Genomic DNA, 17169 nt, shown 5'->3' on the forward strand with positions numbered 1-17169 from the left:
TCGATCCCCCTCGGTCCCGAGGAACCGGGTCAGACAGGGTTCGGTCCCGAGGGCCATGGGCCGAGGAAGTGACCGGGGCCGATTGCCCACGCGGCCTCTCACCCCTACCCTCACCGGAGGACCGGCGGGCCGACGGGACCTGTTCTCCTGGGGTTGATGCCATCGGTGCCGATTTCGCGGGCATCGATACCGGTACCGAAGAGCCGGCCGTCGATACCGATGCCGTCGAGGTCGACGTCGAGAGGCCGGCGCAAGTTCCAAAAAGACGGTCCCGTAGAACTTGCCTCGCAACCTGAGTCCGTTTCCGGAGACCGAGACACAAAGAACACGACTTGATATTGTGCTCCGGCCCGAGGCACTGGAGGCACCAAGCGTGGATGTCGGTCTGCGAGATAGGCCAGCCGCACCGACCACACTTCTTAAATCCACTCGGGACCTTCGAGGACATCGACGGAAAAATCGCGTCGGCGAAATTAAAGTCGTCGATGGTGGCGGTAAATCACACCTCGAAAATAAAACGGTCGCGCGGCCACAAGGCCGCAACGCGACGCCCCCGCTAGAAAACGAGGGAAAACAAGCGCGTTCACTTTTTTTTTTTTTGGAAAAGGAAAAAAGGTCCGGAACGCGCGGGGACCAGAAACAAAAGAAAAAACTAAGAAATTACGCGAAAACGCGGCGGTTTTCCGGGGCTGACAAGAGAGAGCGGCGACGCACGACTCTCTCCAGGCGCGGAAAAAACAGGACTGGCGGGAACGGTCGCGCACGGGCGGGAAGACGGCCGCGCATGCGTGGTGGGCGTGCCCTGCGTGCGGACCGCCCGCGAAGCTTCTTCCGGTTGGTGGGGGCTGCCGCGGACGTCACCCAGTCGTGAGAACAAGCAGCCTGCTTGTCCTCGGAGAATAACTGTTACCTGTATAAAACTACACGTACCAGATCTTATCTGGGGGGAGTCTCAGATGCAAGCATCACGGCTGTGTTGTGGCTCTGTGACCCCCTATGAGAAACTAGCATTTGTAATTGTAACTTTGTCTTGGTAAGTAATAAAATTTCTAACTTCACTTTCTCATATGTGTGGCCTTGTATTTTGTCTCTCAAAAACTGTTATATATGATAGTTTGGAGAGGGGGTGAAAATACTAAACACCACTGGTCTTTCAGCACTCCACAATACTATGTAGTGGATATTTGGGACACTGGAGTGTAAGTGGAAAGACAGTGATAATCCTAGAGTGGTAAGGGGGAGCCCATTATTAACAAAAAGGCCCCTAAATTTGCCATTAGAACGTCACATCAAAAATGCCCCTCCACATTATACACCAATATTTCAATTCCTTATAGTTTGCAAATGTATCTTGAAATTTGAGGGGGATATTTATATCTATACTGATCATGATCAGTGGAAAGTATTCCTTCAGTGTAAGACCTTTTGAACAGATTTTGAAAAATGGGGATTAATGTTTGGTTAATTAAAGGTGGCATGCTTCCGGTGTGCTTATTGTTTATTGGATATTTTGCTTACATGATGAAAAGAAAATCTGCTCCACACCACCTTTAGTGGACTTGAGCTTTCATATTTCCCAGTGCTTATAATATCCTGTATAGTAATGTCTGGAGAAGCAAATAATTTTGTTTGCACTAGCTGTTTGTTTTCTAGTTTGAAAACAAAAATTGCAATTTATTTTTTAAAACCTTGAGAGGCAATAGATCTACATTTGCACATGTTTTGAATGTTTTATTTATGATATTGTGAAAACCTGTTTTGCCACAAGAAACAATACTGCTTTCTTATCCTTTCTAGTTTATTATAAATTTATGTAATTACTTTTTTGTGTCTCTTTTTACTTTGATTCTAATTGTACAATATAGAACCCAAACAACCCTCATAATCACATTAAAGTGCAAAAGGCTCACCGTTGTAGGCACTGGAACAATCTCAAAGTGGAATGACAGGGGGCTGGAATGATCCTTTTGTCAAGAGGAGGGAGGAGGAACTGGAAAGATCTGAAAGTGCAACAACAGGGGACTGGAACAATGTGAAAAGATACAGCAATTACAATGATCCAACTAGAATGGAGGACACAAATGATCTTAAGGTACAACAAAATGGGCCTGGAATATGATGTCAGTAAGACACAATAAAAATAATAAAGTAACACAAGATAGGAATGACCTAAAAGTGGAATGATGTACTTATAAGAAGCAGGGGAACTTGAATCATTTGTGACAATTATGCTTACATGAAACTATTATGATCAGGCCAAGCTGAAGAATCATTAAACTATAGCTGAATTTAATGCTATGTAATATGTGTAAATCTCAATGCAATCTAACAATTCAAACATATAAATTATACTGCCCAGTAGTTGACAAGAGTTATTTATTAGTTGATGGGTGGCTAATGCAAAACTCCCTTACCTATACATTTTAAAGAACAATCAAGGAAAAAAAAACATCAATTTTTACAGGAGAAGACAAAAAGTAAGGCCATATGCCAAATAAATATAGCAGATCATAAATAAGTAGTAAGTAAGTAAATAAATAAATAAATAAATACATAATAACTTATACTAAAACCCAATTTAGTCATGTTTTGACACATACCTGCTTCGGGATAAAAAGTAGAAATTCTTAAAATACAAAAGTGCAAATATTTAGGGGGTCTTTTACTAAGCTGTGGTAGCAATCAGCTGATGGTAAATTCCTAAGGGTGTCTTGGCGTTTACTGCCAGCTGATTTCTACTGGAAGCTAAAAAAATGCTACCTTGGCTTAGTAAACAACCCCCTTAAATCATTAACATTATGAACAAATATGTAACATGAATAAAACAAAATACCACTGAACGTCGAAGCAGACTTTATACCCTATGCTTTTTCTGTAGCTTTACAACTTAACTACACACTTGGTTTCAGTCATCATTCATCTTATTAAATATGACAAGGTGCTTTCTGAATGTTTCACAATAATTAAGACAACTGTATTTACAAATGGTAGATAGCATATATGCAACAGTGTATATCATATGCTTGCAAGCTGTTTTGAATAGCTCTATTTAGTAGCTACCACTTATGGTTTTGGATGTTATTGGTTATTCCCTTAAAATAAACATTTGAAACTGTGGGCGACTTAGAGTTTAGCGTGTGCTAATCATTAGAGTGTGCTAAAAATGCTAGTGCGCCCTTAGCAAGTCTTAGTAAACAGGGTCCTAAGTCAAGACGATACTCGCAATGCTATTTTAAACTTGAAGTAGTTATATTTTGATAGCAGCAGAGTGATTTTTTTTATGGTTAACAGACTGACTATTTCAACTTTGTTTTAACTCCTTCTTACCTACAAATGCATTCAGTCTGCTGCCCCTCACTATCTTTCTACCCTCATCTCCCCTTACGTTCCTGCCCGTAACCTCCGTTCACAGGATAAATTCCTCCTCTCAGTACCCTTCTCCACCACCGCCAACTCCAGGCTCCGCTCATTCTGCCTCGCCTCACCCTATGCTTGGAACAACCTTCCTGAGCCCTTACGCCAAGCCCCCTCCCTGCCCGTCTTCAAGTCTTTGCTTAAAACCCACCTCTTCAATGCTGCGTTCGGCACCTAACCCTTACCGTTCAGTGAATCCAGACTGCCCCAATTTGACTGCCCCTATCGGACCGACCGTTCACTTGTCTATTAGATTGTAAGCTCTTTGAGAAGGGACTGTCTCTCTTTGTTAAATTGTACAGCGCTGCGTAACCCTAGTAGCGCTCTAGAAATGTTAAGTAGTAGTAGTAGTAATAAAATAAAGGGCAATCCCCTTTAGATAAAAAAAAAATCGATTTTAATTCTAGTTTTGGTTTGCATGTCTAGATACATTTGTATATGACGTTCTACTCCTTTTTGATAGCTGACAATATTGGTGATGGTTGATTAATCTGCTTGATATTGCACATTACAGTAATAATGTATGATACTTTTAGTCCCCTGTCTATATGCCAATGGGTGTTTTACTTATTTATTTATTTATTTTATTTGTAGCATTTGTATCCCACATTTTCCCACCGATTTGCAGGCTCAATGTGGCTTACATTTGCCGTAATGGTGGTTGCCATTTCCGGGTAACAGAATTACAAATGGTATTGCGTTAAGGTGTATACATACATGGTAACATACATGGAAAATAACATATATGGAATAGATCATGGTAAAGAAGAGTACATTTTGGTATTGCATGAAGGTTCCTGAGTAATAAATAAGATTATAATCTGCATTAGGTCATCGACTATAGAGAGACCCTGTTTTACATAAGGTTTAAGGTGATTTTACATGTGGTTTACTGATTTATTTTACTAAATTATAATATATTGTTTTACAGTAAAGATAATACAATGCATACTTTAAGTTGGACAGAGGTACACACAGAACAAGCATAAGGTATAGAGAATGACATGGGGACAACGTCTGTTCCCATCCCCGCCCCGTGGGTTCTGTCTCTGTAACCATACCTTCCCCACGAGCCCTGTCTCCATCCCCACAGGTTCTGTCCCTGTCTCTACCCCATCCCCGTGGGCTCTGTCCTCATCTGCAGAAGCCTTGAACGCTTATGATTTTGTATTTAAATATTTTTATTAAAGAATAAAAAGGAATAATATTCTGTGCAACTGTTATTTATAAATCACAAATAGAAAACAATAATAACAATGAGCAATTATAACAACTCCCCTCCCAACCTCTACCCTTCCAATCCCAACAAAAGCTGACCTACCAAGGAATCCTAATCCACCCTGTTAAAATGTCCAGGGGTACAAATTACAATCCGTTCTCTATGCCCTAGCGGGGGAGAAATATGCCTTATGAAGCACTGTTATGATATTTTAATCTATGGATGAGTAAATCAGGATTCAGTTTAGCTCTCCTGTCTTCCACAGTCCTTCCTGCAATAGAAGATGTTTTCTCAGAATGTACTCTTAATTGATTACCACCAGCTCAGCACACTGTGGGGACTAGTATTCAAAATAATGCTAAATGTCCCAAACATCAAGTTAGTAGGTAGGATATTCGAGCACACCGTCTGGTGCTAGGGGATAATCAGACTAGTTGCCTCACACAACCATAAGAAAAGTATTGTTCTCTCGCTACAAGCGAAATGGTGTGGTGCAAATCCTCATTTAATCCCCTTACTCCTTTTTTATTTATTCTCACATTTTTTATAACCCAAAACTGTGCAAATTCGCAAAAATAAATAAATATATTGCTTTTAAATATGTTGCTTTTAAACATTAACTTAACTTAAGCCCATCAGGAAATAAAGTTTTTGCCCAATGCCTAAACTTTAGGGAGCAAAGATGGATATTTAAATTAAAAACTTTATTTCCTGATGGGCTTAATTCGGAAATAGATTGGTGGTCGCTGATGTAATCGGACCTACTGCAGACCCATTGGCTGACATAGTTTAGATTGAGTAACCAATCAGATTGGCTCTCTTTGATCAGCTGTAGCTCATTTAAATGCAAGGCTCGCGCAGAAACGCTGCGGCCATTTTTTGATATGCAGGAATTTATGCAGGATGAAATGGTAGGATGTCATTGGAGCTCTAGTAAGTGAATGTTTGCTTTCTTATAAGGATGGAGATTAATTTCGATATGTTTTATGTTTCAGAGAGCCTCTTCCTTGATAAAGCACTATGCGAAACTTGGCCATGTCGGCGGGGGTTCCCTGTGTTGCTGCCTTTTAAAGATAAGTTAATGTTTAAAAGCAACATATTTAAAAGCAATATATTTATTTATTTTTGCGAATTTGCACAGTTTTGGGTTATAAAAAATGTGAGAATAAATAAAAAAGGAATAAGGGGATTAAATGAGGATTTGCACCACACCATTTCGCTTGTAGCGAGAGAACAATACTTTTCTTATGGTTGTGTGAGGCAACTAGTCTGATTATCCCCTAGCACCAGACGGTGTGCTCGAATATCCTACCTACTAACTTGATGTTTGGGACATTTAGCATTTTTTTTTTTCTCAGAATGTACAGCATCCCCCATGCAAATTTTGCTAGTTGTGGCCAGCATGTTTGCTTGTTTTTCCAAAAAATCAAAATATCATCATCTGTATCACTCAAATATAAATAACAGTCCAGTTCATTAACAGGCTTCAAAGTAGAAAATGACATGGGGGGACAAAATTTGTCCCCATTCCCATGAGCTCTGTTCCCAACCCCGTGATTACTGCGGGTCCCCATCCCAATCTCTAGTATAAAGTTCAATGGTACATTTTGTAGTATATTTTTATATATTTGTTTTCATAATTTTAATGATATAAATGTTTACATTTCCTTTTTTATCTAACTGCGGTAAAAAGTAGCCTTATTGCGTGCTTACATGGGTCATTCAACTGCACTATGGACATTTTTCCACATGGATAAAATAGCTAAGATTTCTATTTTTTTAATTAATGGCCATGTCCAAATGTTCCCCATTAGTGCGTGGCCATTTGTGTGTGAGCACTTACCAACACCTTTTTTGTAGGCGATAAGGGCTCACACAATAATCACACACTAATTGCATGGCAATATAGCTATGCTAACCAATTAATGCAAAACATGCCTACTCTCCGCCCCTTGTGCTAAAAAAATAAAATCTATTTTTTAATGCATAGGAAACACGAGCACGTGCCCCACAGCATTTTAAGCTGTGGTAAGCATGTGTGTACATGCTGTGGTAAGCATGTGTGTACATGCTCCTAGCATGTAGCTGCATAACTGTTACACATGTAAGTGCTAGAATTCTATAAATTATGCATGCAGTTGGTGCCTAACTTTAGGTGATCTGTTACAGAATGAGGAGGGGTCATGTGTGCTACTGGCAAATGAAAAAAAAAAAAGAAAACACACACAATGTGTTTTTTCTGTTCAATTTTGTTTGACAACATAGAACTGCATGGGATATGTCCTTGACATTTCCTATACCATTGCAAAAGAAAGCCCATCCCTAGAACTTTGCCCTTTCTCCTTCACTAATTTTCAAAAACGTTTACTTCTAAAATGCTATAGTATAAAAATAAGATAAAGGAGTGTGATAATTCCAAGGCAAAATCATGAGAGACATAATTGTATATGGTTTGAAAAAAATTGAACGTACTTATGTGTTAATGTCGAATTTGAAACAGTTAAAAATGAAAAATGGCAGAACAGAAGAGAAAAAGCTAATGGTCAATAATCAGACTCCGCGGTTAGCATTTCATTTAAACATTGGCTGCAGTGTTTTGAATAATATCCAAATATTAAGAATCAGCTGATAACCAGATATCAGCACTGAATATCCAGTTATAATGAGCAGCTGTGATTATCCTGATAATGGCAATAATCATACTGCTGGTCTTCAGGTAACTCTCATTACTGCCCAGGCTTTATCCTAGACCATCCCATCGCTACCTGGATAGTGCTGGGGCAGTCTGAAAAGATTTTCAGTGGTAAAGCCCCAGTCAGTGGCATTTATTCATGTAGCAGCACCTGTTACTCAGATAAGTACAGCTGAATGTCAGGTAGTTTTCTTTATGGTGGATAAACTACACTTACCCCATTTACTAAGCTGTGCTAGCGGCTGTCATGCGCTAATACCGACACAGCCCATCCATTTTGAACCTAGACTTTAGCAAATGGCTCCTTTTCTTGGAGGAATTAGGGGAGGTTGCCCTCTTAATCCCCCCAGTCTTTCTTGTCCCCGTCTGAAAGCAATATTGGTAAAGGATATCAGGCTCTGATAGCTTTGGCAGCACAGATGTGTATGTTTGTAAAATGGCTATGTGACAATGCAGAAATATGTATGTTCCCCTGAAATATCAGCACATACATGTTTATGTTGCCTGATGTGTTGTGCCCACTGACATTTTGGATATTGAAGCATCTGAATGTGGCAGCTTTGCAAAGGATCAGAGTGACTGTAGAAGTTAAAGAATTTTAATTATAAAAACCCAGGTAAAAATTAATATAAAATAGGAATTAGTTCTTCTCTTGAGAAACTGTGAGGCAGTACATGCTGGATACAGGTTTCTTTGAATTAAAAACAAAATTCTTAAAGTAAAATAAAAAATCTGCGCTACATGGACACTAGTATTCCATAACACAGCATGCATACAGGAAGACACCTTATCCATTTACTTGCAGGTTATTTTTAAAGTATGGGATAACAAAGATGTATTTAAAAAAGCAAACATAGAATGCAAGCTGTTTTATGATTTCAACAGTATACCCTACAGTATGGATAGAAAATTTGCTTCTGCTGTGAATGGCACCTGAGCTCATGTTTGATAGGGCACCTGAGGTGCACATATGGAGTTTGTTGTACTTTAAAATAAGACTGCATGCTAATTCTTATAGTCTATTAGCGTTTGTGTACTTCAGATTTATTGTTAGAGCAATTGAAATCAAAGCAAATTCTATGTTCTGCAACTCTAGTTTGCAATTATGCATATTCTCATCTTGATTTATGTCTCTGAAATCATTTTTGATGACAAGAGACAAAACATTTTAGAAAATGAGTGTATTAAGGTCACTTTTGTTTTTAATTTGTTTCCTCCTATGGGCTGTATAACAGATGGCAGCTTCTGCAATGTAGTATCACCAGCATATGATATTTATTTAGGAGGAGGTTATCAAGATGAGCTACCATTAATATGTGTTATTTTACTGTTAACCCCAGTAATCAGTAAATAGGCCTTATTACATAAAATAGGACTTATGCTAAAATAGCATGAGATAGTGTTGAAGTAACATGTCTTAATGGTAGCCCATGTTGATAACTACTGCATCTTATGACATAACATTTTAGAGAAAACTATGCTATCACCAAATTACTGACTGCGAAATCATACTACTAAGCAAGACAATTATCACAACCCGGGTCAGGAGACATCTATTATATCACATGCAAAATGAACACTCTGCCAATGCAGAAGTTAGCATGGCTCTGTAAACAGGGGGTAAATGTAGAATTACAGTTGGTTGTACTCTGCTTAAATCTTGATGATCAAGCAGATTATAAATGCCAAATTAAATTAAAAATTAATTTTCAGTTGAATATCCAGTTTTACTACGTGTATGTTTTATTCAGCTTTTACTGTTCATTGTAAATAAGCTACTTTTTTGAGAGGTAAAATTGTATACTCTATATTTCATGAGAGTGGTGGGATGGTGCTATTTTAAAACATTGCCCAGGACACACAAAAACCTTGTCCTAGTTTTGTGAGATAAATATCTGGGATGTTAATGAAACCAGGAGTTGGTTTCTTTCCTATCATTTATTGGAGTTCTTTTCTTTATTATGTCCTACCTTAGGAATTTTTAAAAAATGTTAACCACTCTGTAATGCCTGCAGGAAGAGCAGTATATCAAATCTTAATAAACTATAACCACATTTCTAGCACTGAACCAAAACCACATTATTTATTCACTCAAAACTTGAACTGCGGTCTGCATTATTTTCTTGATTTTTTTCCATTGCTCTCTAAATGTTTCCCTGTATTTCTTTCTTTTCTATTTAGCTAATGATAATCTTATCAGTTTGTCTTACCTTTCTACATTCATTATCCCAGAATTTCAATGGAATTAGTTAACACAGGGGTCCTTTTACAAAGGTGCACTAGCATTTTTAGCACACACTAAAAGCTAGAGATGCCCATATATTCCTGCAGGCCTCCAGTGGCGTTCCTAGGGGGGGGTGCGGTCCGCCCCGGGTGAATACCGCTGGGGGGGGGGTGCCACGTGCCTGTCGGTGCCGCTCGTTCCATGCTCCCTCTGCCCCGGAACAGGTTACTTCCTGTTCCGGGGCAGAGGGAGCATGGAACGAGCAAAGCACCCCCCCCCAGCAGGTAAAGATGTACCCGGGGGGGGGGTGTCGTTTCACTGGGGGGGGGGGGGGGCGCATCGGCGATCCGCCCCGGGTGTCAGCTGTCCTAGGAATGCCACTGCAGGCCTCTCTAGTGTTTAGCACACGCTAACCATTAGCCCGTGCTAAAAACACTAGTGCGCCTTTGCAAAACACCCCCAAAGTATTCAATTCTGAATTAACTTATCTAGCTCAAGCCTTTTTCTTTTCACACTGCAAAACTGCTCAAAGATTAAGGGGATAGTTTATAAAATAAGCATGGGCTTCCAATCAGATTTCCAAATGGAAACTCCCTGCACAGCTTTCTTTTGAAAATCCATGGGATTGGGAAAATAGGTACTTTGTATCTACTGTAGAATAACTATTTGAAACTGTCTCTCTGAATAGAATTAGATATTTCAGGATTAATGTGGAACTTGCTCTCCAGTTTTCTCATATGTGAACACAATTAAGCAGTGAATCTGAAATGAATGTGTATTCACGACTGGATTATAGCAGCATCTGAAAACAGGATTAACAAGTTCCATACAATATCAAAGGCAGGTAACAGAGAAGAAATAGCAAAAGCTCAAAATATTTAAGCTCTTCTTAGTCTGCAGTCTGAATATTATAATTGTTATTCAAAAATATGTAGTGTTTTGTAGATGTTAAGTGGCAATGTTTGCAGCGACAGCAGTGTTACAAAGTGGTTGGAGCACAGACCTAGGAACTTGGACACTGTCTATACATAGGGATATCCTAATACAATCAAAATTGTGCTGATGCTAATCAGGAGCTAAATGTAACTGAACCAAGAATGGGCTGTTTATTTATTGTAACAATCAATCTCTAAAAAACCTTTGTTACCAAACAAATTAATTTTAAAACAAATTTTATGCACACAGTAATAGGCATTTTTTTTAGGCACAACTATGGGGTCCTTTTACTAATCTGTGATGGGCACTAACGTGCGCCTTAAGCAGTAAAAATGGCCTTAGGCTGGAAGGAGTGGAGGAGTGGCCTAGTGGTTAGAGCACTAGTCTTGCAATCCGCAGTTGGCTAGTTCAAATCCCACTGCTGTTCCTTGTGATCTTGGGCAAGTCACTTAACCCTCCATTGCCTTAGGTACAAACTTAAGACTGTGAGGCTTCCTGGGACAGAGAAATATCCAGTCAACCTGAATGTAACTCACCTTGAGCTACTACTGAGAAAAGTGTGAGCAAAATCCAAATAAATAAATAAACACAAATGTTCCATGTTTGATTAGCCATCTGCATGCACTAAACATGCAGGATTCATTTTTTTTGGGGGGGGGGGGAGAGGATGTGTCAAGAGCAGAGAATGGGTGTTGAAATGCTATTCAGCTAGTTCACTGACTAAATAAATCTGACTTAATGTGGGAGAGTCCTTACTGCTTTGATAAGTGCTCTTGTGCTAATTTTTTTGATGGCCACACGCTAATGCTAACACTAATAATAGAAAAAGATATAATAGAAAATTGCCTCTTTTATAGGCGTGCTAGAAATGGGCTTACCATGCAGGCAAGGCCTGCGTAAGAGGTGTGCTAAGCCTATTTACTAGTGCAGCTTAATAAAAGGACCCCTGCATACCTAAATAGGGCTTATTTTAGATATTACTATGCATATGTGGTAACATATGCATGTAAATGACCCCTTAGTAAATCACAACCAGTGTAAAAGTACATGGATTGCTTATGGCGCATACTTTGACAGTGAGCGTGCTTATGGGTGGAGTTGTGTCGAAAGATGGGCGTCTTCTCTTTCAAAAATGAGCCCAATAGTGTGCCTAGAAATCCATGTCGAAATCGGCACAGATTCTATAACAATGGGTGCAACTCAATTGGCTTAACAAGCTAAGGTGTGCTAATAACAGTACTTAACAAGCAATAATGAGCATTAATTGGCACTGATTAGAATTTAGATATACAACTCATTAAGTGTATTCTGTAATGATGTGCGCCAAACTTCTAAATGTCTCTCGGAAGATATTAGGGATGTGGTGTGGGTGGAGGGGGAGGGGGGATGAGGAAGAACCCCTTCAGAAATCTAGTAAACAACCCTGGAAAAGCAAACTCATTTCAGACCTACAGAGAAAACCTGTCATAGTAACAGAAATTGAAATATAAGATATCAAAGATGCAGGCTTCGCAAAGCAGATGTATTATCCTAAATAAAACTCACCCTCAACGTTCTGAGGACACTGACGTCACTGTCAGGTCCTCCGGGCACTTCCTTCCGGTTCAAAGCCTTCGTGGTGGTGAAGCCACCGAAAACACTGTGTTAGGGCCCCGCCCTCGCGTCAAACGTGATGACGTTGAGGGCGGAGCAATGGCAGTGGCTTCACAAACAATGAATCAACAGATTGAAGGTGGCGTGCCGAGGTCCGCAACAATGGCGGTCAGTGCCTTCAGAACGCCGAGGGGGTGAGTAGGGAGGGGGGGAGGTTCGGAAGGAAACCGTGCTAGCGCCCGTTTCATTTGCACAAGAAACGGGCATGTTTTACTAATAAAACTCACCCTCAACTTTCTGAGGACACTGACGTCACTGTCAGGTCCTCCGGGCACTTCCTTCCGGTTCGAAGCCTTCATGGTGGTGAAGCCACCGAAAACACTGTGTTGGGGTCCCGCCCTCGCGTCAAACGTGATGACGTCGAGGGCGGAGCAATGGCGTCAGTGGCTTCACAATGAATCAGCAGTTTGAAGGTGGCATGCCAAGGTCCGCAACAATGGCAGTCTGTGCCTTCAGCACGCTGAGGGGGTGAGTAGGGAGGAGGGAGGTTCGGAAGGAAACCGTGCTAGCGCCCGTTTCATTTGCGCAAGAAACGGGCATGTTTTACTAGTAATTAATAAATTCAGAAAAAAATACAGAAAAAAAATACGCTTGTCTACCTTTGTTGCCTAAGTTCTGCTCTGGTTTTAGTTCTCTTTTCTGCTTTTCTATTTTTTCTTAACTTCTTTCTAGGGTCTTGTCCTTTTAACATTTCATCTCTCTTTCTTTGTCCACCAGAAGCATAGGGATAGAGGCACAGAGGGGCATTGCTGGACACAGGAGGAGAATAGGAACAAGGACACAGAGGGGAGATGCTTTAAAAATGGGCTTCAAAGGGATAGATGCCATTGTCACTTGCTAGTAAGCAGTGTCGTGGCCCCACATGGGAAGCCATCTTGCAGCTTTCCTTCAGCTCATTTGGATTCAAAGTTGCTCCGATAAAAAATTAGGGAAGACCACTATCTTAAAGGCTCACCCTCATTATTGGTTTAAAGAAAAACGGATAATTACATACCTCTAATTACTGTCTTCTGATGACAGAGGTACAACAAACCATGCCAATGAGTCAAGTTAACAAAGGACTTTTCTTGAATGTTTTTGAGCATGTTTCGGTGAAGCACTGGACCTATTTAATTTACGTTGAATCTGTAGTTTAGCTCAACAGCTAATAGTTGAATTTGAGTAAGAACAGATGAAAAAGAAAGGTAGTCATAAAGCATAACAATTTTAACACCTGACTGGAGTCTGTAATGATATTTCTGCCACAGTGTTAGACATGCCCTTTCTCAGTCAATTTTATAGACTGGATACAATGCACATTCCCAGACAGTGGAGGTATGATGCAATGGCCATTAGGAACTTGGCAAACATGTATGGCGCTGATACAAAGCCAAAAGTTTGAATGTGCCAGTACATTGAGTATTACGTTCAATTCTGGTTGCCATATCTCAAAACAGACATAGCGGAATTAGAAAAGTTTCAAAGAAGAGTGACCAAAATGATAAAGGGGATGGAACTCCTCCCGTATGATAAAAAGCTAAAGATATTAGGGCAGTTTAGCTTGAAAAGAGACAGTTGAGGGGATGATATGATTGAGGTCTACAAAATCCTGAGTGGTGTAGAATAGGTAAAAAGTGAATCGATTTTTCACTCTTTCAAAAAGACTAGGGGACACTCAATGAAATTACAAGAAAATACTTTAAAAACAAATAGGAGGAAATATTTTTCCACTCAAAAAATAGTTAAGCTCTGGAACTTGTTTCTGGATGATGTGGTAATGGTGGTTAGTATGTCTGGGTTTAAAAAAGGTTTGGACAGGTTCCTGGAGGAAAAAGTCCATAGTTTGTTATTGAGATGGACATGAGGGAAGCCACTGCTTGCCCTGGGATTAGTAGAATGGAATGTTGCTGCTAATTGGGATTCTGCCAGGTTCTTGTGACCTGAACTGGCCACTGCTGGAAGCAGGACACTGGACTACATGGACCATTGGTCTGACCCAGTATGGCTATTCTTATGTTATGTTCTTATTCACCCTTCCAAATTTTTGAAATACATCTATATGTGAAAGTAACCCTTCATGTGCTCTGAAGACTCTAGTCAATCTCCCTGATTATGATTGGGTAGCACAGTCTCTACAGAAATCATCTTAAATCTTTCCTTTTTCAGATACAGGTTTAAATCCCTAGGATAGATAAGAATCCTCAATTTTGTTAGGGACCAGAAAGTATCTACAATAAAATCCCTTCCCTCTATCCAGTGGGTGGAGATTTCCAACCACAGTGGAAAGTGAACCTGAATGCCCTGGAAGAACAATGTATGCCCCTGATGCAGGCTGTATGTCGAAACATGTTTGGTTGCTAACGACATAAAGAAGTTTCTTTTCAATATACTAGCTGTTTAAAGGTGCCTTTTGCTTTTATAGTCTACTGACATTTTCAAATAAAATAAATAGTTTATTTTTTTCCGTAATCCTACTGGTTTTGGTACTGCTCCTATATTTTGGGGGTTTTTTTTGTACTTTTTTTCTTGTGGTTTATACAATACTAGTAAAAAAGGCCCGTTTCTGTCAGACATGAAACAGGCGCTAGCAAGGTTTTCCTCGGAGTGTATGTTTAAGAGGGAGTGTGTGTGTAAGAGAGAGAATGAGAGAGACAGAGTGTGTGTGTGTGAGAGTGTGTGTGAGAGACAGAGTGTCTGTGTGAGACTGTGTGTGAGAGACAGAGTGTCTGTGTGTGTGAGACTGTGTGTGTGTGACAGAGAGGTAAGAGTGTGATAGAGTGTGTCAGAGAAAGTGTATGTGAGAGACACAGAGTGAGTTTCTGCCCCCACCCCCATCTCTCACGGCTGCCCCCACCCCCCTTTATGGTCTGAGGACCCCCTTCCACCCCCACCTCTCTGGTCTGAGGTCCCCCCTCATCCCCTCCCTCTCCCCTGGCCCCCTTCCAGCCCCCTCTGTTCTCGCTGTTAGTTGTGCCCTGTTCACCACAGCTGGGAGTTCAAACGTGCCTTCTCCGGAGGCAATTCCAGAAGAGTTCAGTTCGGCAAAAGCAGATCATTTATTGACCTCCCGGGGAGGATGTGCGAGCAGTAATTTTCTTTATGGCCTCGGGGAGTGTACCTGTTCCTTCCTTGCCTTTTCCTTCCCTTGCAATCTGCTGACTTCCTGTACAGGCTGGGTTCTGCACGGCCAACCGGCACCCGATGATAAAAGTGAACGATACTCGAGGGAGAGCAAAGCTGTACCGGCGTTTCACTGTCAGCCAGCACTGCACAGGCGCATACTCCGTTCCCATGCTCTCTAGTTATCACCAGTTAAGTGTGGACCCACCTCTCGGCAGTGTGTGTCTGTGAGTGACTTCAGCCGATTGATGCATTAAGTGAAATGTGGAGTGCATGGATCGGCTGGAAAACAGCTTTGCGAATCTTCATGAGTGACGTCAGCCTGGCTACGGAGCCTAGCTCAAGAAGGGGGCATGGACACAGGCTGTTACTCATTAGAACGTTGGTGGTGAGAATTATTATATAGGATAACACACGAATTAGCAGTGCTGTCATGCAAGTGCTTTAACAGTTACTGTCCTTGCGTGCTAACAATGTGCACTAATTTGCACTTTAACTGCTTAAGGCACTTTAGTTAAAGGGCCCCTAAAACACGAATACATCCAATTCAAAGCTCAGTATTCTTTCACGAACTCATTATTTTTGATTCAGAGGCCCTTTCACTCAGTGCACCCTAATGCAGGACTTTCCTGCGCACTAAGGGCCAAATTCTATATATGGCTCCTTAAAACTTGGTGCCGAAAAACCACGCAGTTAGAATGATCCTATAAACTACACCTAAAGTTAGGTGTAGTTTATAGAATATGCTCACATGCCGTTCTTGCAACTAAAATTTAGACTCACCCATTTAGGTCACCTAAAACCTGGCCTAAATACTTGTGCCTAAGTTAGGCACAGATCAGGTGTATTCCATAATAGTGTGCATAGTTTTTTTTTTAAACACTCACAACCTGTCCATTCCACACCCCCTTTTCAACTGTATGCATTAGAATTTATGCGCACCATGTCACAGAATATGCCTAGAATGTTGTATGCATATATTCTAATTAAAGCCAATTAGTGCTAATTGGCTTGTTAATCAATTATGTTGTGCACGCAATTTGGCCACACAGCCAAATTAGTGCGCACAACTTAAGGCGCCATGAGGCATATTTTCAAAGCACTTAGCCTTCTAAAGTTCCATAGGTTTCTATGGAACTTTGGAAGGCTAAGTGCTTTGAAAATATGCCTCTATATGTACAATTTGGGTGAAAGCCCATTTCTAGTGTGTCCATAAAATAGGAAATTTGTAATTTTTTTATTTTCCGGTCGTGCGGCAACTGAAAATCATTAACACAGGAGCATTTACCACCTCCTATTTAGGGGGTGATAAGGGCCCCTGTGCTAATCCTGTGTTTTTCAGTCAGCATGTGCTAATGTGAGTGTGCTACATGAATAGTGCTTCTATGCCCATTCTATGCCCCTGACATGCCTCCTCCAAGAATAAAATAAAAGATAAAGAAATACAATGTGGTTAGTTTTAATATGTTTTTCAGTAAATCTTTTTTCCCATATTAAGAACGTGTTAGCGCTTAATGCGGTTTAGTAAAAGGGTTCCTTTGTTGCATCAAGTTTATGTGGTGCCTTATCTAATTTTGTTTGAGAAAGATTATACTAAAAGTAGAAAATAGAAATTAAAAATACACATTAAATGGACCTTCTCATGGACCTAATCTCAGAATGAAAAGTTTGACTCTGCTTGGCTCTTGGAACCTCTGTTGGCATTGAAACTAACTTTGAGCTAGACTTACTTTCACCAGATTCCGAGTTTCTGCTTCTAGAACTATTTCCTGTGACACTTTGGCCCAGATGTTATGTCCTTTGTCTTATTGCATTTGCTATGATGAACAGAGAAGAACATTTCCTAGAAGCATTTTGGATGTCTTTTGAATCAAATAGTTAGCTTCTCAGCTATGGTCTAGAACAGGGGTGGGAAACCTCTGTCCGCGAGGG

The 17169-nt window shown here is 40.5% G+C and overlaps 1 protein-coding gene across 3 annotated transcripts in view; it reads right to left on the minus strand.

The window, feature by feature from the left end:
- FOXP2 (forkhead box P2) overlaps positions 1 to 17169 on the minus strand; it is a 997693-nt gene that overhangs the window by 44625 nt on the left and 935899 nt on the right. For 2 of the 3 annotated variants that reach the window (XM_030215772.1, XM_030215771.1), the window contains exon 19: positions 1911 to 2000. The exons of the other annotated variant lie outside the window; for it this stretch is intronic. In XM_030215772.1, the coding sequence (XP_030071632.1) occupies positions 1911 to 2000 (90 nt within the window). The remainder of the gene's footprint in view (positions 1 to 1910; positions 2001 to 17169) is intronic. 3 annotated transcript variants of the gene reach the window in all.

The sequence above is a fragment of the Microcaecilia unicolor genome, chromosome 10 (genome assembly GCF_901765095.1).
Source record: "Microcaecilia unicolor chromosome 10, aMicUni1.1, whole genome shotgun sequence".
Classification (NCBI taxonomy): domain Eukaryota; kingdom Metazoa; phylum Chordata; class Amphibia; order Gymnophiona; family Siphonopidae; genus Microcaecilia; species Microcaecilia unicolor.